Source organism: Bombina bombina, chromosome 3, assembly GCF_027579735.1.
Source record: "Bombina bombina isolate aBomBom1 chromosome 3, aBomBom1.pri, whole genome shotgun sequence".
NCBI lineage: Eukaryota > Metazoa > Chordata > Amphibia > Anura > Bombinatoridae > Bombina > Bombina bombina.
Genome location: NC_069501.1, coordinates 275472783 through 275499336, shown reverse-complemented (window position 1 = coordinate 275499336; position 26554 = coordinate 275472783). Strand labels below are relative to the sequence as shown.

General features: G+C 39.7%; 1 protein-coding gene across 2 annotated transcripts in view; it reads right to left on the bottom strand.

Moving 5' to 3' along the window:
* RABGEF1 (RAB guanine nucleotide exchange factor 1) overlaps nt 1-26554 on the bottom strand; it is a 199000-nt gene that overhangs the window by 52909 nt on the left and 119537 nt on the right. For both annotated transcript variants that reach the window (XM_053706299.1, XM_053706298.1), the window contains exons 7-8: nt 12318-12450; nt 4047-4138 (exon numbers count right to left, since the gene is read on the bottom strand). In XM_053706299.1, coding sequence (XP_053562274.1) covers nt 4047-4138; nt 12318-12450 — 225 coding nt within the window. The remainder of the gene's footprint in view (nt 1-4046; nt 4139-12317; nt 12451-26554) is intronic.

The window sequence follows — 26554 nt, the reverse complement described above, 5'->3', positions numbered from 1 at the left end:
GTTTCAATTAATTGAAAAATAATAGCAAAGTGCTTTTAATAGTGTTGCAACGTGGTTGGTGAACAAATATCAAAAACATAACATTTATATGTGATAACTAGTTTGTGTGATGATAAGATGATAAGATTGTGAAAATCAATGTAAATAATAAAAAGAAAACTGAGGTATTGTACAAAATGTGACAATTTATATTGTAAAAATGTAGCGAATACAAGTTGTAACAAATACAAGTAGGATAGGATCAAATACAATATGGTTTATATTTAAATACCATATGGTTTATATTTAAAATAGGCAGATTAAAAAGACATTAAATACATATTTGCACAATATATATGTTATATGTGTATCGCACTGCAGTGGATAAAAATAAAGACCTAGTAAAATTGTATAAAACAACCTAAGATAGGGTAATTTTTGATAAAAGCGGTTGATTGTCAAAAAGTGCCTTGTAACACCTTTTAAAAGTACCTTAGAAAGTAGTGGTTCTCAAAACTACTTAGTTGTTTGGTGGGATCCGTTGGAAGACAATCATATGGATAAGCTATTAGTAATAGCTAAAAAAGAACTTAGAAGTTTTTTTGTGGATGGCGGTTGTCTCAATACTATTTATCAGTATGGACTCCGGTCTGATAGCAGGTATCTGGTTCCAAATGGAGAAAAGTTTTCTTTGTTGAGGGTCCTGTAGAATTTCCTGGAAATTGCGGTGTCCCAATACTCTCTGTCAGTATGGACTTATGTTCGCAAGTGAAGGAGAAATTTCTTGGAAATTGCGGTGTCCCAATACTCTCTGTCAGTATGGACTTTTGGATCCTTAGCTGAACGAGTGTGTAGCAGCAGTTGGATTTTGGATCCGTTTGGCGGCAAAAAAAAGAGTTCAAAGTTTAAAGGACCGGCTTTTTTTCAAACTGACCGGCTTTTTCAAAAGAAACGGCTTTTTCAAAATAACCGGCTTTTTCAAATTGCCCGGCTATCTATCTTTAGATACCGACTGAGTTGAGGTTAGGTATTAGTCGGTCCTTGTGTACTATAATGCAGTGTTCAGAGTGTAGGCAGCTCTACGCGTTTCGGCCGTAGCCTTTATCAAGATAAATTTTATGTTTTTGATATTTGTTCACCAACCACGTTGCAACACATGGGTGAGTCAATCACATGAGGCATCTATGTGCAGCCACCAATCAGAAGTTACTGAGCCTATCTAGATATGCTTTTCAGCAAATGATATCAAAAGAATGAAGCAAATGAGATAATAGAAGTAAATTAGAAAGTTATTTAAAATTGCATGCTCTTTCTAAATCATGAAAGAAAAAAATTGGGTTTTATGTCCCTTTAAGATATCTCCACATTGCACATAACTCTAAACTAACATAAAAAAGCTCAACATCCACTAATGATAACATTGGTAGTAACTTAGCAACACAGCCTTGCTTTAGAAATAAAACTTTGGGAAAATATCTACTGGGAAAGAGTGATTTTTTACTGTCTATGGCTAATTATAGTCAGATTTGAAAAGTCAGGTTACAAGTCGGGCTAGCAACTTTAAAATTTTACTTGCCCGGGGGCGTGTCCAAGCAGCGTTCTTGAAAGGACACTTTTCCTAGAGCTCCCGAGGATGCCTCTATAATCCGCCAATTATTAGGCTAGAAGAACAGTATCTAAACCGGATTTTCCATAATTATTAAAGCTCCACTTCATGAGTTTTTGTTTCAGGCTGTATTTGCTTACAAAATCCTGGAGCAGAGGAACGGACTATCAGGACCTAAAGCGCTGGCTCACTACTATACATACACACTTACATGTAATTCTATACTAGCTGCTAGGTCCTTAGTCAAAAACCTATAAGGTTTAGAAGTGGCAGTTTAGTGCAGAAGAAAATTGCTGTGGGGGGCATAGGAAGATCACTACAATTGAACAGAGAGTGGTCATGAGTGTTTAATGTATAAGCACATTAAGATCCTTGTAGGAGTGGAACAGAAGTGCACCGGAGCTAAGTTGAGGTACAGTTGTAATCAAAATTATTCAACCCCCATTGCAAATCAGGTTTATTGTCAACATGTACAGACGTTCAGCTGTTTGCAAAGAACAAATCAAACAAAAGCAATTGAAATAGCTCAACACAACAAATGCTTCAAGTGATTTCCCAAATATATCTGAAAATGCAAGTTTTAATGAATTCTGCAGTCTCAAAATTATTCAACCCTCTGAATAGAATCCCTCACAACAGCACAAATATGCATAACAGGTGTTGTCTCAAGCACATCTGATGCAACTAATTAATGGCTTCATTAGTTGCACCAGGTGTGCTTAAGCTAGAACACATTAAATACCTGAACTGGCTAAGGGTTTGTTGAGTGTCACATTTGACCGCAATTTAGAAATATGTCAAAAGAATGGAAAAAAAAGTTAAGAGAAGAGATCATCGCCCTTCACAAACAAGGATGGCTGAGCGGTATGTCTGGAGGAAGAAGAATGAAGCATACGCTGAAAAGAACACTCTGCCTACAGTTAAGCATGGTGGTGGCTCGGTAATGCTCTGGGGCTGCTTTGCATCCTTTGGCACTGGAAACCTGCAGCGTGTGGAAGGCAAGATGGATTCATTCAAGTATCAGGAAATCCTAGGAGAAAACATCATCCCATCTGTGAGCAAGCTGAAGCTTGGGCGTCATTGGACCTTCCAAGAGCATACCTTACATTCAACCAAGCCTTGGTTGCAGAAGAAGTCCTGGAAGATTCTACAGTGGGAATCACAGTCACCTGACTTGAACTTCATAGAAAATCTCTGGAGGATTTGAAGAAGGCGGTTGCAGTACGCAAACCCAAGAATATTACTGAACTGGAGGCCATTGCTCATGAGGAATGGGCTAGGATTCATCAGGAACACTGCCAGAAGCTGGTGTCTGGCTATGCATCTCATTTGCAGCAGGTCATAACAGCAAAAGGGTGCTCTACTAACTACTAAAGATGCTTGCCACAAAGGGTTTGAATAATTTTGACTGCAAAATTCATTAAAAGTTGCATTTTCAGTTGAATTTGGGGAAACCACTTGAAGCATTTGTTGTGTTGAGCTATTTCAATTGCTTTTGTTTGATTTGTTCATTGCAAACAGCTGAAAGTCTGTAAATGTTGACAATAAACCTGATTTGCAATGGTGGTTGAATAATTTTGATTAAAACTGTATTTCTAAAGGAGAGTTTGAGAAATCTGTTAAAACCTAAAAGCTAACAAAAACACAAAATGGCTGGGTTTGGGTGTCCTTATGTTTTATAATATATCTAAGATGTATGATTGATTTGATTCTTACCTAGAATTTGCAGTGAAATTGGCATAGCATACAAACACTTAGGATATAAAAACTGTAGAGAGATTGTCCATTCAAGCGCTTTAGTTTCTCCTTTTCTGTAAGTTGTGGTCTACTGCCACAAATACATTCCTTTACCAACTGTGCTTTTGGCCATTTCTGCTCCGTTACAAGACTTACTATTGCAAGTCTGTTTGAAGCAAGACATAAATAGGAACACGTATTAATATGGGAAATAAAGTAACACTAGTAGAGATATCTCACTTTATCTTTTGAAAATCATGATTAAGAAGAATCACTAATAAGGAGTGTGTAGAAACTCTGATTAGAAGGATATTTTTTTCTTCTATGTAAGAGAGGAAATTCTCAAATATATAAACAGACTTTTCTGTTTGATAAATTATTCCTTGTCAGGCTGGTGTTCCATTCCACCAGCTATACGGTATGCTGATCATTCAGTGAATATTAATACTGCTGTATTAGTTGTGCACAAACATATGTTTCTTTGAAGTTTTAGTATTAATGTAAAATGTGTAAAGATAGTTTTTATTTAACCAGTTTTATAAGCAAAATAAATCAGAATTTTGACTTGTGACATACTAATAAAAGCTACTGAACAGCAGAATAAAGGGTAACTCAATCTATTGCACAGAGTTTTCATTCTAACAAAAGAGTATAATTAGCAGATTGTCCACAGCTGAAACATAACTAATCAGATAACTATGCAAATCTTTAATGCTAAACGTACCAGTTATTGCCTTCACTACCATATCGGAAACTTCAGGAACGTCCTCATCCACTGGAACACAGAGCATCTGAAGCGTCACCCAATGCAAAGCCCTGTGGGTGTAACGAAGATCTCTTAAGTATAAATGATTTGTGCATTAAATCTAGAGACATAACTTATGCTATTATCACTTTCAATTAAAACTCTATAATTATTGTTGTTCAGATATAATTTAGACATGGAGACCTTTGTACATCTGCTTCACTCTGCTTAGCCAGATAGACCAAAAGTTCTGCCTTGGGTTAGGCCTTTTTCCTATTCCAAAATGGAAACTGATTGATATTCTATACCTGGTATGTCTTTTGGATAAGATAAGACTTGTATACTACAGAAAAGCCCTATATAAAAAAAAACTGTAGAAGGCATTTCAGTGTCACCCAACAGCAGCATCTTGTGTATATGTTTTTACCCCACAAATATGAGCTTCTTATTGAAACTAGTATCTAGGCTAGTTAAAACAATGCATCATTTTGTTATCCTTTTTATTATGGTTTTCCCATTTGTTTGTTTTTTGACAACATAACATTTGCCAGTAGTTTCACCTATCTTTAACTGTGGCATTCTGATCAGTTTTTTTATTTAAAAAAAGAAAAGGAAAAAAAACATAATTTATGTAAGAACTTACCTGATAAATTCCTTTCTTTCATATTAGCAAGAGTCCATGAGCTAGTGACGTATGGGATATACATTCCTACCAGGAGGGGCAAAGTTTCCCAAACCTTAAAATGCCTATAAATACACCCCTCACCACACCCACAATTCAGTTTAACGAATAGCCAAGAAGTGGGGTGATAAAAAAGGAGCGAAAGCATCAAAAAATTTAAGGAATTGGAATAATTGTGCTTTATACAAAAAAATAATAACCACCACAAAAAAAGGGTGGGTCTCATGGACTCTTGCTAATATGAAAGAAAGGAATTTATCAGGTAAGTTCTTACATAAATTATGTTTTCTTTCATGTAATTAGCAAGAGTCCATGAGCTAGTGACGTATGGGATAGTAGATACCCAAGATGTGGAACTTCCACGCAAGAGTCACTAGAGAGGGAGGGAAAAAATAAAGACAGCCAATTCCGCTGCAAAAAATAATCCACAACCCAAATCAAAAAGTTTTAATCTTATAATGAAAAAAACTGAAATTATAAGCAGACGAATCAAACAGAAACAGCTGCCTGAAGTACTTTTCTACCAAAAACTGCTTCAGAAGAAGAAAACACATCAAAATGGTAGAATTCAGTAAAAGTATGCAAAGAAGACCAAGTTGCTGCTTTGCAAATCTGATCAACAGAAGCTTCATTCCTAAAAGCCCAGGAAGTAGAGACTGACCTAGTAGAATGAGCCGTAATTCTTTGAGGCGGGGACTTACCCGACTCCACATAAGCATGATGAATCAAAGACTTTAACCAAGACGCCAAAGAAATGGCAGAAGCCTTCTGACCTTTCCTGGAACCAGAAAAGATAACAAATAGACTAGAATTCTCTCTAAAACCTTTAGTAGCTTCAACATAATATTTTAAAGCTCTAACTACATCCAACGAATGTAATGACCTTTCCTTAGAATTCTTAGGATTAGGACATAATGAAGGGACAACAATTTCTCTACTAATGTTGTTAGAATTCACAACCTTAGGCAAAAATTGAAATAAAGTCCGCAACACCGCCTTATCCTGATGAAAAATCAGAAAAGGAGATTCACAAGAAAGAGCAGATAACTCAGAGACTCTTCTAGCAGAAGAGATAGCTAAAAGGAACAAAACTTTCCAGGAAAGTAATTTAATGTCCAGAGAATGCATAGGCTCAAACGGAGGAGCCTGTAAAGCTGACAAAACCAAATTAAGACTTCAAGGAGAGATTGGCTTAATGACAGGTTTGATACGTACCAAAGCCTGTACAAAACAACGAATATCAGGAAGATGAGCAATCTTTCTGTGAAAAAGAACAGAAAGAGCAGATATTTGTCCTTTCAAGGAATTTGCAGACAAACCTTTATCCAAACCATCCTGAAGAAATTGTAAAATTCTAGGAATTCTGAAAGAATGCCAGGAGAATTTATGAGAAGAACACCAAGAGATGTAAGTCTTCCAAACCCGATAATAAATCTTCCTAGAGACAGATTTTCGAGCTTGTAACATAGTATTAATCACTGAGTCAGAGAAACCTCTATGACTAAGAATTAAGCGTTCAATTTCCATACCTTCAAATTTAATGATTTGAGATCCTGATGGAAAAAAGGACCTTGACATAGAAGGTCTGGTCTTAACGGAAGAGTCCAAGGTTGGCAACTGGCCATCCGAACGAGATCCGCAAACCAAAACCTGTGTGGCCATGCTGGAGCCACCAGCAGTACACATGAGCGCTCCATTAGAATTTTGGAGATTACTTCCGGAAGAAGAACTAGAGGCGGAAAGATATAAGCAGGATGATAATTCCAAGGAATTGATAACGCATCCACTGCTTCCGCCTGAGGATCCCGAGATCTTGATAGATACCTGGGAAGTTTCTTGTTCAGATGAGAGGCCATCAGATCTATTTCTGGGAGACCCCAGATTTGCACAATCTGTTGAAAAACCTCTGGATGAAGAGACCATTCGCCCGGATGTAACGTCTGGCGACTGAGATAATCCGCTTCCCAATTGTCTACACCTGGGATGTGAACCGCTGAAATTAGACAGGAGTTGGATTCCGCCCATACCAGTATCCGAGATACTTCTCTCATAGCTTGAGGACTGTGAGTCCCACCTTGATGATTGACATATGCCACGGTCGTGACATTGTCTGTTTGAAAACAAATAAACGATTCTCTCTTTAGAAGAGGCCAGAACTGAAGAGCTCTGAAAATCGCACGGAGTTCCAAAATGTTGATTGGTAATCTCGCCTCCTGAGATTCCCAAACCCCCTGCGCCGTCAGAGATCCCCATACAGCTCCCCAACCTGAAAGACTCGCATCTGTTGAGATCACAGTCCAGGTTGGACGAACAAAAGAGGCGCCTTGAATTAAACGATGGTGATCCATCCACCAAGTTAGATATGATCGAACATTGGGATTTAAGGATATTTTTTGTGATATCCTTGTATAAACCCTCCACCACTGGTTCAGCATACAAAGCTGAAGTGGTCTCGTATGAAAACGAGCAAAAGGTATCGCGTCCGAAGCAGCAGTCATGAGACCTAAAATCTCCATGCATAATGCTACCGAAGGGAACAATTGAGACTGAAGGTTTTGACAGGCTGAAACCAATTTCAAACGTCTCTTTTCTGTCAGAGACAAAGTCATGGACACTGAATCTATTTGGAAACCTAAAAAGGTTACTCTTGTCTGAGGAATCAAGGAACTTTTTGGTAAATTGATCCTCCAACCATGTCTTTGAAGAAACAACATAAGTTGATTCGTGTGAGATTCTGCACAATGTAAAGACTGAGCAAGTACCAAGATATCGTCCAAATAAGGAAATACCGCAATACCCTGTTCTCTGATTACAGAGAGAAGGGCACCTAGAACCTTCGAAAAGATCCTTGGCGCAGTTGCTAGACCGAATGGAAGGGCAATAAACTGGTAATGCTTGTCTAGAAAAGAGAATCTCAGAAACTGATCTGAGTGAATAGGAATATGCAGGTATGCATCCTGTAAGTCTATTGTTGACATATAATGCCCTTGCTGAACAAAAGGCAGAATAGTTCTTATAGTCACCATTTTGAATGTTGGTATCCTTACATATTGATTCAATATTTTTAAATCCAGAACTGGTCTGAAAGAATTCTCTTTCTTTGGCACAATGAATAGATTTGAATAAAACCCCAGACCCTGTTCCAGAACTGGAACTGGCATAATTACCCCAGCTAACTCTAGGTCTGAAACACATTTCAGAAACGCCTGAGCTTTCACTGGGTTTACCGGAATGCGTGAGAGAAAAAACCTTCTCACAGGTGGTCTTACCTTGAAACCTATTCTGTACCTTAGAGAAACAATGTTCTGAATCCAAAGATTGTGAATCGAATTGCTCCAAACATCTTTGAAAAATCGTAACCTGCCCCCTACCAGCTGCGCTGGAATGAGGGCCGCACCTTCATGCGGATTTAGGAGCAGGTTTTGACTTTCTGAAAGGCTTGGATTTATTCCAGACTGGATTAGGTTTCCAACCAGAAACCGTTCCTTTAGGAGAAGGGTCGGGCTTTTGCTCTCTATTTTGATGAAAGGAACGAAAACGATTAGCAGCCCTAAAATTACTTTTGGATTTTTTGCCCTGGGGCAAAAAGGCACCCTTCCCTCCAGTAACAGTTGAAATTATCGAATCCAACTGAGAACCAAACAACTTATTACCTTGGAAGGAGAGAGAAAGCAAAGTTGACTTAGAAGTCATTTCTACATTCCAAGCTTTAAGCCATAAAGCTCTTCTGGCTAAAATAGCTAAAGACACATATCTGACATCAATTCTAATGATATCAAATATGGCATCACAGACAAAGTTATTAGCATGTTGAAGAAGTTTAACAATGCTATATGCATTATGATCTGTTACTTGTTGCGCTAAAGTCTCCAACCAAAAAGTTTAAGCTGCAGCAACATCAGCCAAAGATATAGCAGGTCTGAGTAAATTGCCTGAACATAAATAAGCTTTTCTTAAAAAAGATTCAATCTTTCTATCTAAAGGATCTTAAAACGAAGTGCTATCTGCCGTAGGAATAGCAGTACGTTTAGCAAGGGTAGAAATAGCTCCATCGACTTTAGGGATTTTATCCCAAAACTCCAATCTATCAGATGGCACAGGGTACAATTTCTTAAACCTTGGAGGAGTAAATGAAGTACCCAAACTATCCCATTCCATAGCAATCACCTCTGAGATAGCATCAGGAACTGGAAAAACTTCCGGAATTAAACACATGAGGCTTATAAACCGAATTTAAACGTTTAGCAGTTTTAGTATCTGGAGGACTGGATTCCTCCATATCTAATGCAATCAAAACTTCTTTTAGTAAAGAACGAATAAACTCCATTTTAAATAAATATGAGAATTTATCAGAATCAATATCTGTAGTAGAATCTTCTGATCCAGAAAAAACCTCATCAGAATCAGATAAGTCAGAATGATGACGGTCACCTACAAACTCATCTGAGATGTGAGAAGTCTTTAAAGACCTTTTACGTTTATTGGAAGGAGGAATAACAGACAGGGCCTTCCTAATAGAGTTAGAAACAAATTATTTTACATTAACAGGAACATCCTGAACATTAGATGTTGAAGGAACAACAACAGGTAAAGGATTATTACTAATGGAGACACAATCAGCATTGCAAAGTTTATCATGACAACTTTCACAAACTACAGCTGGAGGAATAGATACCACAAGTTTACAACATATGCACTTAACTTTGGTAGGACCAGCATCAGGCAACGTCTGTTCATTAGTAGATTTTGATCCAGGGTCGGGATGAGACATCTTGCAATATGTAATAGAAAAAACAACATATAAAGCAAAATTATCAAATTCCTTAAATGACAGTTTCAGGAATGGGAAAGAATGCAAAATAAATAAGCTTCTAGCAACCAGAAGCAATGAAGAGAAATGTTTAAATAATGTGAGTAAAAAGAAGCCCCATTTTTTTTTGGCGCAAAAAAATGTCTAAATACGCATGCGTAATAGCATACAACTTCCGGTAAAAAATTACTGCGCCGGAAGTGACGAGAATTTTTAGCGCCAAAAAAAGAACGCGCCAAAAAATATCAAAATAAAAAGGAACATTTCCTGCCCCCGCGAGCTTAACAGCACGCAGGAAAAAAAGGCCAAACGAAAAAAAAAATTCAAGGTAAGAAAAAAAAATTAAATGCATTATCCCAATAATGAAACTGACAGTCTGAAAATAAGGAATACCGTTTATCCTGAATCAAGGCAAATATATAGACATATATTTAGAACTTTACATATAAAGTGCCCAACCATAGCGCAGTGTCACAAAGAATAAGACATACTTACCCCAGGACACTCCTCCACATAAAGCGGATAGCCAAACCAATACTGAAATGAGAATCAGTAGAGGTAATGGTATATAAGAGTATATCGTCGATCTGAAAAGGGAGGTAGGAGAAGAAATCTCTACGACCGATAACAGAGAGCCTATGAAAAAGATCCCCTAGAGGTATACCATTGTTCTCGAATAGGCAATACTCTCTTCACATCCCTCTGACATTCGCTGCACTCTGAGAGGAAAACCGGGCTTCAACCTGTTGCGAAGCGCATATCAACGTAGAATCTAAGCACAAACTTACTTCACCACCTCCACGGGAGGCAAAGTTTGTAAAACTGAATTGTGGGTGTGGTGAGGGGTGTATTTATAGGCATTTTAAGGTTTGGGAAACTTTGCCCCTCCTGGTAGGAATGTATATCCCATACGTCACTAGCTCATGGACTCTTGCTAATTACATGAAAGAAAAAAGGCATTTTATTCTTAGGAACAAATCAGAAAAAAATAATTTTTGTGATGATGAAAAAATTGGTAAAACAGATTATTCTAACTAATCAGTCAGTGTAATGTTCTATAACAAACAATGAAAAAGTTCTAGTATTTTGCACGTTTTCTTTGGACTTACAAATTAATGCTATTATTTTAAGGTTTGCTGGGGGAAAATAAAAAAGTAAAAAATAAAACAAAGTAAATAATTTAGGAACAATTTAAAACCCTTACACAGAAAATATAATCAGGAGGAATAAAACGGAAGGTTACCGACACAGCAAATGGTTTCATTTAAAAAAAGAAAATAAAAAACTTTTGAAGCTACCTGTGTGCATATTCAGCATTAAAGATTGTATCAAATAAATTAGGACTGGGAATATTAACTGTTTAAACAAAGTGGGCTAATATATTACCAGCAGCAATGAGTATGTGTTTCAAATATCAACACTAATCATTTATTGCAATGAATTAATACCATCTGAGAAATAGGCAATTAATCCCAGAAAATTCAAGTCCAAAGTTATAGAAATCCAAAATTGAACTTTAATTGTAATGGGGATCCCCTTTATAAAGCAGTGGACATCGATTTATTATTATTTTTTTTTAAATGTGGATTGGAAGCACGCTCCGAGTCAGCAAGGGAGGTATTGTATGCGTTCCGCTGATCCCTATATCAAGCTACCTGAGACACAACCTGAGTGAGTACAACATTTTGAGCTCCATTACGAAGTGGCTGTATGGAGGAATCACAGCAATTTTAAAGTTGCCATTATCAGTGTGCTGGGTTTACAAGCAATATTACACTTGCATTTTCATAAGGATATACAAATAAATTGCATGTTGAAAGAACTGCATATTAAAAAAAAATAAAAAAAATATTATCTAGTTTTAAGGGAAATAAGAAAAAAATCGTACTGTAACCTGTTAAGCAGTTTTTGTTTCCATAGATAATTTAAAATTAAAAAGGTTTTGCAAGTGGGTTGCAAGATTTTACTTTTTGAAAAAAATAAAATTGGAGGAGTAAAAAGCAGTTGTGGCAAGAATGTGCGGAAACTGGATTCACTTTTCAGGGAAGTTTGTCACTGAGATCTTATTTTGTGTGTGCTAAGCAGAAAGACATCTGATCTTGCATATTGAGTTGTCTTGCGCAGAATCAAAGCTTTCATGCAAAAACTCTTTTTTACTGGAGCAGAATATATTACTGCAAAGCACAACTATAAATATATTTTCATATTTGCTGGCTGAGAGGAAAATGTGAAATCACAATGTCAAGGGTTATAATTATGCTGAAAACTGAAATTGGACTTCCCTAAATTGGCTCAGTTCGCTAAGTAAAATGAACAAAGGCTAAGTGTCAAACAGAAACTAAAGGCTGATTTCTCACAAAAGTGTATGCAATTGTATAAAAATGTAGATATTCAAACCCAATTAGTGCACACTGTCTCTGTATGTTTAATTATTGTTGAGTAAGCCAATGTACCTTTGAGGGTAGTTAGGGAAATCATCAGAGTCTGGAAGCCAAGGATTATTGCCCAATTTATCCACAAGAAAGAATAAAAAAGTGCCATGAGTTAGAGGAGGAGTCTTATACATTCCTGTATAGGGGTTTCAGACTGAGTTTCTGTCCAGTTCACTATGAAAGAACCCAGTCTTACTAGATTGCTACTACCATGACCTAAGGTACCAGTTTACACAAGCAAAGTTTTATGTCTGGAAGAATCTGGTGAGTAAACATGTTGAATTATAACCAAATTGAGCACAAAATTATAGCCAGTGTGCAGCTACCTGATTCTCCTCTGGATAGTAAGATCTTTCTTCTCATCATCTGTGGTTTCCGGACAAAATACATATTTGTACAGTCGAGTCATAATGAACTTCTCTATCTGGTCCATCGCTTTTTCAACTTTATCAGGTGATACTAAAAGTGGAGCAAAAATAATTATACTAATAAGAAGCACAGACGTACCAAAATGTAAGGGTGATATTTTAGCTTTGAAATAAAAAAAAAAAACAACTTATGGTGCATCACAAGAGAGTTGGCTTTGCTCTACTTCATAGTTAGGCAATACAGCACAGACAGTAAGCATTGATTGTATGAACACTTAATTACGTTCACTTACCCCCATTGATCTAATCTTTCTACCATGCAGCTTCCATTTCGGTATTTTTAATTCATATATTTGGTTGTAAAGTTAAGCGGACAGTATTACCAATGAGATTTCATATGCCCTTTCTATTGGAATGAAATAGTGTGTTCTCATGCAGGTTGTCTATTTAAACTTCACTGTTTACTTTGCTGTGCTGGCTGTGAGCCTTCTACATCATGAAACAACCATGGGAGTGCAAAAAGAAAAAAAATATATTATGTAAAAATAAACAGATTACTATAGCCTGAGTGATATGCAATTTGATTGGTTTACCACTCACTGAAAAGACTGGAGAAAAATAAAAAAAGGATTGATATTGTGGTGGCCGTTTCAGTATTCTAGGAGCAAATGTATAGGCATATATAAGGCTTAAAATGAACTTTAAAGAGCCTCCAGACCTATTTTCATCAACAATAACTCCAGGTGATATCAGTTTGATTATAGGGATATTAAACACTAAATAAATGCTACATAGACTCATGTATTCACAGCCTAGATTAGCCTGAGACTATTATGGGAATACATTTTTTTTAAGTTATATTAGTTGTTTTAATATTGAAAAAGTATAAAGTTTTAGTGTCCATAAAGCAATGGGCGCCACCATTTTGTAACTTAGTTTTTTTTCTCTGCTTAGGCCAATCAGGGACAGCATTGTGCAGCCATTCACTGTGTGAAATATAGTAGTGTTTAGTCAGGAACCTGCACTTGCACTTCTAACAGGAAAGCCCACAATTTTCAGAAGCAAAATTATAAAAAAAAAAGGGGACATGATAAATGAAATGAAATTATAATGCAACATTGTATTACTACATATAATGAAACAATTTATAGTACAACCTTTATGTCCCTTTAACTCTGATGCCTCTTTCTAATAAAGCTAGTTTGGCTGAACGGGTGGGATCCAGAATAGCATTGGAAAAGCGTACAGGTTTACATTTTCTTAGTCTCATTTTTCTGCCCAAAGGCTATTGGATGATTGTATCCTTGAATTGCTGACTTGCATAGACATCTAACAATTAACATGTTTCAGACAATATGACATTCTCAGAACACCAGCGCTGTTATCAGTGTTCTTACTGAAATTATAAATTGTAGGGTTATTGCACACTGTCATGAAGACCTCATGATCAGGGGCTAATTTTTATTTTCCTTTTGTGTCCTGTATTTCTATGCCTGGTATTTCCAGTTTTATAGGCCAAACTGCCAACACAGAGTGACAGAAAACAGTCTCCCTATCAAGACATTAACCTTTGGATGATCAGAGGTGTCACTCAAGGATATCTTAAGACATGTATTAATCACTTTTATGTTACTGGATGACCAACATATAACAGACATGTCATGTGTGCTATTAAAATAATCCTCATGATGTCACAATGGGGGTGCTTATTAGTGTATGTGTACTGAGTATACGTAACTAAAGTTATAAAGGTGTCCTATAACTTTAGCCAGGGCTTGCAATGAGTTTATGGCATGGATAGAAACCTGACCTCATAAAAAAAACATTTATTTAAATGGGACACTCAACACCAGAATTTTTCTTGTTTAAAAAAAGATAGATAATCCCTGTATTACCCATTCTCCAGTTTTGCATAACCGATACAGTTATACTAATACACATTTTACCACTGTAATTTCCTTGTATCTAAGATTCTGCAAACTGCCCCCTTATTTCAGTTCTTTTGACAGACTTTGCATTTTAGCCAATCAGTGCTGACTCCTAGGTTACTTCACGTGCATGTGCTCAATGTTTTATTTATATATATATATATATATATATATATATATATATATATATATGACACACATGAACGCCCTCTAGTGGTGAAAAACTAACAATGCATTCAGATTAGAAGCAGCCTTCAAGGGCTAAGAAATTAGTATATGAGCCTCCTAGGTTGAACTTTCAACTAAGAATACCAAGAGAACAAAGCAAAATTAGTGATAAAAATAAATTGGAAAGTTGTTTAAAATTACATGCCCTATTTGAATCATGAAAATTTATTTTGGACTTGACTGTTCTTTTAAATGGTAAATTTAGCAAAATAATACTGTCATTCTACATTGGAGGCTGCGTATAAAAGCCTAAGTGACTATCTTTTCCTTGCAAGCTCCCTTACGAAAGATATCTAAACTAGCACAGTTTTAGGTTCTGTTATATTTTCTCCTATTTTATTTTTAAAAACTGTTTTGCGTTTGTGTTTATCTGAGTTTATTTATTCCCTTTTTACAGTTACATGAGACTAGTAATAAATGCATTGTGTTTTTAGATAGATTTTTGCCGAATTGTGTTTTGGGATTTTTAATCTGTTAGTCTGGGGTTTTTCTTAGGATTTCCCATATAATAATCTTAAAGTGGTGGTAGCAGAGATAGTTTAGTGGGGGTGGCATTAACCCCTTTACCCAATGTGACATATATACGTTTTTCTGTACTTTGCCGAGACTGCTGGAGCCTCCCGCAGCTCATGGCATCTGCCTGCATATGGAACGAGTGTGTTACCATTTGTTATGATCATCTGCTACTGCCATCAGGAGGTATGGGAGGGAATCCGGGAGGCCGGTAGTCAGTCCAGCAGTGAAGGGGGAGAGAAAATGAAATGACCCTACACTACAGAAAATAAAAATAAATGGAGAGGGAGGGATAGGGAGCTACCCTACAGAAAAAATGTGGGGTGGTGGGTCCCTAACCAACGATCAGAAAAAATAAAAATTTTTAAAAAATAAGGCATTGTATAGGTACTGGCAGAGAGGTTGGAGGGTTAGGGGGGGATCCTACACTGCAGAAAATAATAATAATAATTAATAAAAATAAAATTGGCTTAAAACGTAATATTGGACTATCTGCAAGTACCTAAGATGTTGGTGACCAGTAGGGGGTGAGGGAGGGAAAGGATCTGTTTGAGAGGGATCAGGTGGGAGGATAATATCTACACTATAGCTAAAATTAACCTTACAAGCTACCTGATTAACCCCTTCACTGTCTGGAATAATAGAACTGTAGTGCGCAGCTGCAATTAGAGGCATTCTAATTACCAAAAAGCAGTGGCAAAGCCATGTATGTATGCTATTTCTAAACAAAGGGGAACCCAGAGAAGCTTTTACAATCATTTGTGCCATGATTGCACAAGTGGTATGTAAAACATTTCAGTGAGAAACCCAAAGTTTGTGAAAAGTTTTTTTTTTTTTAATATGAACACATTTGGCGGTGAAATGGTGGCATAAAATATACCAAAATGATCAATATCTTGGGTTGTCTCTATATAGTTTGACAGATAGATAAAAAAAACAAGGCTCTATTTCTGTTTAAATGGAGTGATAACCAAAATACTGCAGAATTTTTAGCAATTTTGCTAAGTTCTTCTCTGAAAGTCCCAGTAGTGAAGTGGCTAAAGGGGAGTTTGGGCATTTTGCTGGGTCTAGTACAGACGGGAGTAGTGATCTACCCAGGCCCTTTTTAATGGGTGCACCACCCGGATGATTTTACTGACCACCCAGCTAAAATTTTAGCCAAAAAGAAGTTCAAATTGGCTAATATTTTTATTTTATTGCTCAAATTATCATTAAACAAATGTATGTTAAATTATGCAATGTACTACATTGCCCCCACCTGTCTACTTAATAATGCCACCCGCCTGGCAACATTTTCTATGGAGAACAGTGAAGAGAGTGTTTGTTAACCCTTGCACCCACTGAATTAAATGACAGGCTTGCCTGGAGTGGCTAGATTGTGATAAACTGGTTAAGGTGGAAAGAGTCGGTTAACCCTTTTTATGACAAACTGGTGACTGTTGCATAGTTGGAAAACCATGTACCTCACACACACATAATGCTATTGGGGAGGGACATGGTGTGCTAATGGCCAGAAGCTACAGTGGTGGTGAATGTGGACTAAAACACTTATGTTGACTTAACCAGTATCTTGCACAAAGATGCATGTCTTTTAACTTTGTACCCAGAGCAAGAGTGCAACCCTTTATTATTATTGTATTTGCTAATAAGAAAGTGTCAAAGTACGAGGTCTTAAACTTTCAATTTGATGTTAACAACATACTCTAACTGCTACCTCTCATAATCATGTTGCGAGCACTATATTTCCAGTACTACTACAAGTAAAAATCCAAACTTATTCTGAATTCCAAACTTTTTAAAATAATCTTTTTCAAAACATTAAATGATCAAAAATAACTATTTTTTCCTGACGGCAAGTCCTAATCCTCTCCTCCTGTGTCTTTGGTTTGTCGTTTTGTATTCTAAAATTTCAGAGCATACTGTTCCTTCTGAGGCTACTACATCAAGGTCACTCTACAATCAAGCATATGGGATACTTGCCTAGATGTGCTAATTGCCTATGCAATCATTTTTTATGAGAGAGAGAGAGAGAGAGAGATAGAGAGAGAGAAGGAGAGTACTCTCACTTCTGAGGAAGTTGATACGTTCACCGAAACGTCACATTAAAGGCACCTGTAATTTAAAGTCCACCGAGTGTAAACCTTTTTTTTGTTTATATATATATATATATATATATATATATATATATCTCAAAAAAACAGTAGGAAATATAAGATAAGATAAAAAGTGTTGGAGAAAACAGAATTTATGCTTACCTGATAAATTACTTTCTCCAACGGTGTGTCCGGTCCACGGCGTCATCCTTACTTGTGGGAATATCTCTTCCCCAACAGGAAATGGCAAAGAGTCCCAGCAAAGCTGGCCATATAGTCCCTCCTAGGCTCCGCCCACCCCAGTCATTCGACCGACGGACAGGAGGAAAATATATAGGAGAAACCATATGGTACCGTGGTGACTGTAGTTAGAGAAAATAATTCATCAGACCTGATTAAAAAACCAGGGCGGGCCGTGGACCGGACACACCGTTGGAGAAAGTAATTTATCAGGTAAGCATAAATTCTGTTTTCTCCAACATTGGTGTGTCCGGTCCACGGTGTCATCCTTACTTGTGGGAACCAATACCAAAGCTTTAGGACACGGATGAAGGGAGGGAGCAAATCAGGTTACCTAAACGGAAGGCACCACAGCTTGCAAAACCTTTCTCCCAAAAATAGCCTCCGAAGAAGCAAAAGTATCAAATTTGTAAAATTTGGCAAAAGTGTGCAGTGAAGACCAAGTCGCTGCCTTACATATCTGGTCAACAGAAGCCTCGTTCTTGAAGGCCCATGTGGAAGCTACAGCCCTAGTGTGGAGTGAGCTGTAATTCTTTCAGGAAGCTGCCGTCCGGCAGTCTCGTAAGCCAATCGGATGATGCTTTTAAGCCAAAAGGAAAGAGAGGTAGAAGTCGCTTTTTGACCTCTCCTTTTACCAGAATAAACAACAAACAAAGAAGATGTTTGTCTGAAATCTTTTGTAGCCTCTAAATAGAATTTTAGAGCATGGACTACGTCCAAATTGTGTAACAAACGTTCCTTCTTTGAAACTGGATTCGGACATAAAGAAGGAACAACTATCTCCTGGTTAATATTCTTGTTAGAAACAACCTTTGGAAGAAAACCAGGCTTAGTACGCAAAACCACCTTATCTGCATGGAACACCAGATAAGGCGGAGAACACTGCAAAGCAGATAACTCAGAAACTCTTCTAGCAGAAGAAATAGCAACTAAAAACAAAACTTTCCAAGATAGTAACTTAATATCTATGGAATGTAAAGGTTCAAACGGAACCCCTTGAAGAACTGAAAGAACTAGATTTAGACTCCAGGGAGGAGTCAAAGGTCTGTAAACAGGCTTGATCCTAACCAGAGCCTGAACAAATGCTTGAACATCTGGCACAGCTGCCAGTCTTTTGTGTAGTAAGACAGATAAAGCAGAGATCTGTCCCTTTAGAGAACTTGCAGATAATCCTTTCTCCAAACCTTCTTGTAGAAAGGAGATAATCTTAGGGATTTTTATCTTATTCCATGGGAATCCTTTGGATTCACACCAACAGATATATTTTTTCCATATCTTATGGTAAATCTTTCTAGTTACTGGTTTTCTGGCCTGAACCAGAGTATCTATCACAGAATCTGAAAACCCACGCTTTGAAAGAATCAAGCGTTCAATCTCCAAGCCGTCAGCTGGAGGGAGACCAGATTTGGATGTTCGAATGGACCCTGAACAAGAAGGTCCTGTCTCAAAGGTAGCTTCCATGGTGGAACCGATGACATATTCACCAGGTCTGCATACCAAGTCCTGCGTGGCCACGCAGGAGCTATAAAGATCACAGAGGCCCTCTCCTGTTTGATCCTGGCTACCAGCCTGGGAATGAGAGGAAACGGTGGAAACACATAAGCTAGGTTGAAGGTCCAAGGTGCTACTAGTGCATCTACTAGAGTCGCCTTGGGATCCCTGGATCTGGACCCGTAACACGGAACCTTGAAGTTCTGACGAGACGCCATCAGATCCATGTCTGGAATGCCCCATAATTGAGTCAGTTGGGCAAAGATCTCCGGATGGAGTTCCCACTCCCCCGGATGGAAAGTCTGACGACTCAGATAATCCGCTTCCCAGTTTTCCACACCTGGGATGTGGATCGCAGATAGATGGCAGGAGTGTTCCTCCGCCCATTGTATTATTTTGGTCACTTCTTTCATCGCCAGGGAACTCCTTGTTCCCCCCTGATGATTGATATACGCAACAGTCGTCATGTTGTCTGATTGGAATCTTATGAATCTGGCCTTTGCTAGTTGAGGCCAAGCCCTGAGAGCATTGAAAATCGCTCTTAGTTCCAGAATGTTTATCGGGAGAAGAGACTCTTCCCGAGACCATAGTCCCTGAGTCTTCAGGGATTCCCAGACCGCGCCCCAGCCCACTAGACTGGCGTCGGTCGTGACAATGACCCACTCTGGTCTGCGGAAGCTCATTCCCTTGGAGAGATGGTCCAGGGTCAGCCACCAACGGAGTGAATCTCTGGTCTTCTGATCTACTTGAATCATTGGAGACAAGTCTGTATAGTCCCCATTCCACTGTTTGAGCATGCACAGTTGTAATGGTCTTAGATGAATTTGTGCAAAAGGAACTATGTCCATTGCTGCAACCATCAACCCTACTACTTCCATGCACTGAGCTATGGAAGGACGTGGAACAGAATGAAGAACTTGACAAGCGCTTAGAAGCTTTGATTTTCTGACCTCTGTCAGAAAAATCTCATTTCTAAGGAATCTATTATTGTTCCCAGGAAGGGAACTCTTGTTGACGGAGACAGAGAACTTTTTTCTACATTCACCTTCCATCCGTGCGATCTGAGAAAGGCCAGAACAATGTCTGTATGAGCCTTTGCTTTTGACAGGGACGACGCTTGTATTAGAATGTTGTCCAGGTACGGTACTACTGCAATGCCCCTCGGCCTTAGAACCGCTAGAAGGGACCCGAGTACCTTTGTGAAAATCCTTGGAGCAGTGGCTAACCCGAATGGGAGGGCCACAAACTGGTAATGTTTGTCCAGAAAGGCGAACCTTAGGAACTGATGATGTTCTTTGTGGATAGGAATATGTAGGCACGCATCCTTTAGATCTACGGTAGTCATAAATTGACCTTCCTGGATAGTGGGTAGAATCGTTCGAATGGTTTCCATTTTGAACGATGGTACCCTGAGAAATTTGTTTAGGATCTTCAGATCCAAAATTGGTCTGAATGTTCCCTCTTTTTTGGGAACTACGAACAGATTTGAATAAAATCCCATTCCCTGTTCTTTTATTGGGACAGGGTGTATCACTCCCATTTTTAACAGGTCTTCTACACAATGTAAGAACGCCTGTCTCTTTATTTGGTTTAAGGATAAGTGAGACATGTGGAACCTTCCCCTTGGGGGTAGTTCCCTGAATTCCAGAAGATAACCCTGAGAAACTATTTCTAGTGCCCAGGGATCCTGAACATCTCTTGCCCAAGCCTGAACAAAGAGAGAGAGTCTGCCCCCTACTAGATCCGGTCCCGGATCGGGGGCTACTCCTTCATGCTGTCTTGTTAGCAGCAGCAGGCTTCTTGACCTGCTTACCCTTGTTCCAGCCTTGCATAGGTTTCCAGGCTGGTTTGGGCTGTGAGGCATTACCCTCTTGCTTAGAGGATGCAGAATTAGAGGCCGGTCCGTTCCTGAAGTTGCGAAGGGAACGAAAATTAGACTTATTCTTGGCCTTGAACGGCCTATCTTGTGGAAGGGCGTGGCCCTTTCCCCCAGTGATGTCTGAGATAATCTCTTTCAATTCTGGTCCGAAGAGAGTTTTACCTTTGAAAGGGATGTTAAGCAATTTTGTCTTGGATGATACATCCGCTGACCAAGACTTTAGCCAAAGCGCTCTACGCGCCACAATTGCAAACCCTGAATTTTTCGCCGCTAATTTAGCTAATTGCAAGGCGGCATCTAAAATAAAAGAGTTAGCCAACTTAAGTGCGTGAACTCTGTCCATAACCTCCTCATATGGAGTCTCTCTACCGAGCGACTTTTCTAGTTCCTCGAACCAGAACCACGCTGCAGTAGTGACAGGAACAATGCACGAAATGGGTTGTAGAAGGTAACCTTGCTGTACAAAAATCTTTTTAAGCAAACCTTCCAATTTTTTATCCATAGGATCTTTGAAAGCACAACTATCCTCGATAGGAATAGTAGTGCGCTTGTTTAAAGTAGAAACTGCCCCCTCGACCTTAGGGACTGTCTGCCATAAGTCCTTTCTGGGGTCGACCATAGGAAATAATTTCTTAAATATAGGAGGGGGAACAAAAGGTATGCCGGGCTTCTCCCACTCCTTATTCACTATGTCCGCCACCCGCTTGAGTATAGGAAAAGCGTCGGGGTGCACCGGAACCTCTAGAAACTTGTCCGTTTTGCATAATTTTTCTGGAATGACCAAGTTGTCACAATCATCCAGAGTAGATAACACCTCCTTAAGCAGTGCGCGGAGATGTTCTAATTTAAATTTAAATGTCACAACATCAGGTTCAGCTTGTTGAGAAATTTTTCCTGAATCTGAAATTTCCCCATCTGACAAAACCTCCCTCATGGCCACTTCAGATTGGTGTGAGGGTATGACAGAACAATTATCATCAGCGCCCTCCTGCTCTTCAGTGTTTAAGACAGAGCAATCGCGCTCTCTCTGATATGCAGGCATTTTGGATAAAATATTTGCTATGGAGTTATCCATTACAGCCGTCAATTGTTGCATGGTAATAAGCATTGGCGCGCTAGATGTACTAGGGGCCTCCTGCGTGGGCAAAACTGGTGTAGACACAGTAGGAGATGATGTAGTATCATGTCTACTCCCCTCATCTGAGGAATCATCTTGGGCAATTTCATTATCTGTGGCAGTACTGTCCTTACTTTGTTTGGACGCTGTGGCACAATTATCACACAAATTTAAATGGGGAGACACATTGGCTTTCATACATATAGAACATAGCTTATCCGAAGGCACAGACATGTTAAACAGGCTTAAACTCTTTCTAGAAACTTTTCCAGCTATTTTCAGGTCCTCACACATGCATCTGCATGTCTTGCTCTCAAAAACAACTGTGCAGTAATGGCGCGAAAATGAGACTCAGCCTACAACTGGGAAGGCCCTCCCTGACTGGAAAAGGTGTCTAACATAGTGCCTGCCGTTAAAAAACGTTCCCCAAGCTTATAAATGTGAAATATCAACATAAACATGTATAAAATGCCCAAATAAAGCAATCGATTTAGCCCATAAAAGTGTCTACCAGTTTTATAGCCCATATTAAGCCCTTTATTCTGTTTGAAACTAAGAAAATGGCTTACCTATCCCCATGAGGGGAAAAATGACAGCCTTCCAGCATTACACAGTCTTGTTAGAAATATGGCTAGTCATACCTTAAGCAGAAAAGTCTGCTAACTGTTTCCCCCAACTGAAGTTACTTCATCTCAACAGTCCTATGTGGAAACAGCAATCGATTTTAGTTACTGTCTGCTAAAATCATCTTCCTCTCACAAACAGAAATCTTCATCTTTTTCTGTTTCAGAGTAAATAGTACATACCAGCACTATTTTAAAAACAGAATTTATGTTTACCTGATAAATTACTTTCTCCAACGGTGTGTCCGGTCCACGGCGTCATCCTTACTTGTGGGATATTCTCTTCCCCAACAGGAAATGGCAAAGAGCCCAGCAAAGCTGGTCACATGATCCCTCCCAGGCTCCGCCTACCCCAGTCATTCGACCGACGTTAAGGAGGAATATTTGCATAGGAGAAACCATATGGTACCGTGGTGACTGTAGTTAAAGAAAATAAATTATCAGACCTGATTAAAAAACCAGGGCGGGCCGTGGACCGGACACACCGTTGGAGAAAGTAATTTATCAGGTAAACATAAATTCTGTTTTCTCCAACATAGGTGTGTCCGGTCCACGGCGTCATCCTTACTTGTGGGAACCAATACCAAAGCTTTAGGACACGGATGAAGGGAGGGAGCAAATCAGGTCACCTAAATGGAAGGCACCACGGCTTGCAAAACCTTTCTCCCAAAAATAGCCTCAGAAGAAGCAAAAGTATCAAACTTGTAAAATTTGGTAAAAGTGTGCAGTGAAGACCAAGTCGCTGCCCTACATATCTGATCAACAGAAGCCTCGTTCTTGAAGGCCCATGTGGAAGCCACAGCCCTAGTGGAATGAGCTGTGATTCTTTCGGGAGGCTGCCGTCCGGCAGTCTCGTAAGCCAATCTGATGATGCTTTTAATCCAAAAAGAGAGAGAGGTAGAAGTTGCTTTTTGACCTCTCCTTTTACCGGAATAAACAACAAACAAGGAAGATGTTTGTCTAAAATCCTTTGTAGCATCTAAATAGAATTTTAGAGCGCGAACAACATCCAAATTGTGCAACAAACGTTCCTTCTTTGAAACTGGTTTCGGACACAGAGAAGGTACGATAATCTCCTGGTTAATGTTTTTGTTAGAAACAACTTTTGGAAGAAAACCAGGTTTAGTACGTAAAACCACCTTATCTGCATGGAACACCAGATAAGGAGGAGAACACTGCAGAGCAGATAATTCTGAAACTCTTCTGGCAGAAGAAATTGCAACTAAAAACAAAACTTTCCAAGATAATAATTTAATATCAACGGAATGCAAGGGTTCAAACGGAACCCCCTGAAGAACTGAAAGAACTAAATTGAGACTCCAAGGAGGAGTCAAAGGTTTGTAAACAGGCTTAATTCTAACCAGAGCCTGAACAAAAGCTTGAACATCTGGCACAGCAGCCAGTTTTTTGTGAAGTAACACCGACAAGGCAGAAATCTGTCCCTTCAGGGAACTTGCAGATAATCCTTTTTCCAATCCTTCTTGAAGGAAGGATAGGATCCTAGGAATCTTAACCTTGTCCCAAGGGAATCCTTTAGATTCACACCAACAGATATATTTTTTCCAAATTTTGTGGTAAATCTTTCTAGTTACAGGCTTTCTGGCCTGAACAAGAGTATCGATAACAGAATCTGAGAACCCTCGCTTCGATAAAATCAAGCGTTCAATCTCCAAGCAGTCAGCTGGAGTGAAACCAGATTCGGATGTTCGAACGGACCCTGAACAAGAAGGTCTCGTCTCAAAGGTAGCTTCCAAGGTGGAGCCGATGACATATTCACCAGATCTGCATACCAAGTCCTGCGTGGCCACGCAGGAGCTATCAAGATCACCGACGCCCTCTCCTGATTGATCCTGGCTACCAGCCTGGGGATGAGAGGAAAGGGCGGGAACACATAAGCTAGTTTGAAGGTCCAAGGTGCTACTAGTGCATCCACTAGAGCCGCCTTGGGATCCCTGGATCTGGACCCGTAGCAAGGAACTTTGAAGTTCTGACGAGAGGCCATCAGATCCATGTCTGGAATGCCCCACAGCTGAGTGACTTGGGCAAAGATTTCCGGATGGAGTTCCCACTCCCCCGGATGCAATGTCTGACGACTCAGAAAATCCGCTTCCCAATTTTCCACTCCTGGGATGTGGATAGCAGACAGGTGGCAGGAGTGAGACTCCGCCCATAGAATGATTTTGGTCACTTCTTCCATCGCTAGGGAACTCCTTGTTCCCCCCTGATGGTTGATGTACGCAACAGTTGTCATGTTGTCTGATTGAAACCGTATGAACTTGGCCCTCGCTAGCTGAGGCCAAGCCTTGAGAGCATTGAATATCGCTCTCAGTTCCAGAATATTTATCGGTAGAAGAGATTCTTCCCGAGACCAAAGACCCTGAGCTTTCAGGGATCCCCAGACCGCGCCCCAGCCCATCAGACTGGCGTCGGTCGTGACAATGACCCACTCTGGTCTGCGGAATGTCATCCCTTGTGACAGGTTGTCCAGGGACAGCCACCAACGGAGTGAGTCTCTGGTCCTCTGATTTACTTGTATCTTCGGAGACAAGTCTGTATAGTCCCCATTCCACTGACTGAGCATGCACAGTTGTAATGGTCTTAGATGAATGCGCGCAAAAGGAACTATGTCCATTGCCGCTACCATCAACCCGATCACTTCCATGCACTGAGCTATGGAAGGAAGAGGAACGGAATGAAGTATCCGACAAGAGTCTAGAAGTTTTGTTTTTCTGGCCTCTGTTAGAAAAATCCTCATTTCTAAGGAGTCTATAATTGTTCCCAAGAAGGGAACCCTTGTTGACGGGGATAGAGAACTCTTTTCCACGTTCACTTTCCATCCGTGAGATCTGAGAAAGGCCAGGACGATGTCCGTGTGAGCCTTTGCTTGAGGAAGGGACGACGCTTGAATCAAAATGTCGTCCAAGTAAGGTACTACAGCAATGCCCCTTGGTCTTAGCACAGCTAGAAGGGACCCTAGTACCTTTGTGAAAATCCTTGGAGCAGTGGCTAATCCGAAAGGAAGCGCCACGAACTGGTAATGTTTGTCCAGGAATGCGAACCTTAGGAACCGATGATGTTCCTTGTGGATAGGAATATGTAGATACGCATCCTTTAAATCCACCGTGGTCATGAATTGACCTTCCTGGATGGAAGGAAGAATAGTTCGAATGGTTTCCATCTTGAACGATGGAACCTTGAGAAACTTGTTTAAGATCTTGAGATCTAAGATTGGTCTGAACGTTCCCTCTTTTTTGGGAACTATGAACAGATTGGAGTAGAACCCCATCCCTTGTTCTCTTAATGGAACAGGATGAATCACTCCCATTTTTAACAGGTCTTCTACACAATGTAAGAATGCCTGTCTTTTTATGTGGTCTGAAGACAACTGAGACCTGTGGAACCTCCCCCTTGGGGGAAGTCCCTTGAATTCCAGAAGATAACCTTGGGAGACTATTTCTAGCGCCCAAGGATCCAGAACATCTCTTGCCCAAGCCTGAGCGAAGAGAGAGAGTCTGCCCCCCACCAGATCCGGTCCCGGATCGGGGGCCAACATTTCATGCAGTCTTGGTAGCAGCGGCAGGTTTCTTGGCCTGCTTTCCTTTGTTCCAGCCTTGCATTGGTCTCCAAGCTGGCTTGGCTTGAGAAGTATTACCCTCTTGCTTAGAGGACGTAGCACCTTGGGCTGGTCCGTTTCTACGAAAGGGACGAAAATTAGGTTTATTTTTTGCCTTGAAAGGCCGATCCTGAGGAAGGGCGTGGCCCTTACCCCCAGTGATATCAGAGATAATCTCTTTCAAGTCAGGGCCAAACAGCGTTTTCCCCTTGAAAGGAATGTTAAGTAGCTTGTTCTTGGAAGACGCATCAGCCGACCAAGATTTCAACCAAAGCGCTCTGCGCGCCACAATAGCAAACCCAGAATTCTTAGCCGCTAACCTAGCCAATTGCAAAGTGGCGTCGAGGGTGAAAGAATTAGCCAATTTGAGAGCATTGATTCTGTCCATAATCTCCTCATAAGGAGGAGAATCACTATCGACCGCCTTTATCAGCTCATCGAACCAGAAACATGCGGCTGTAGCGACAGGG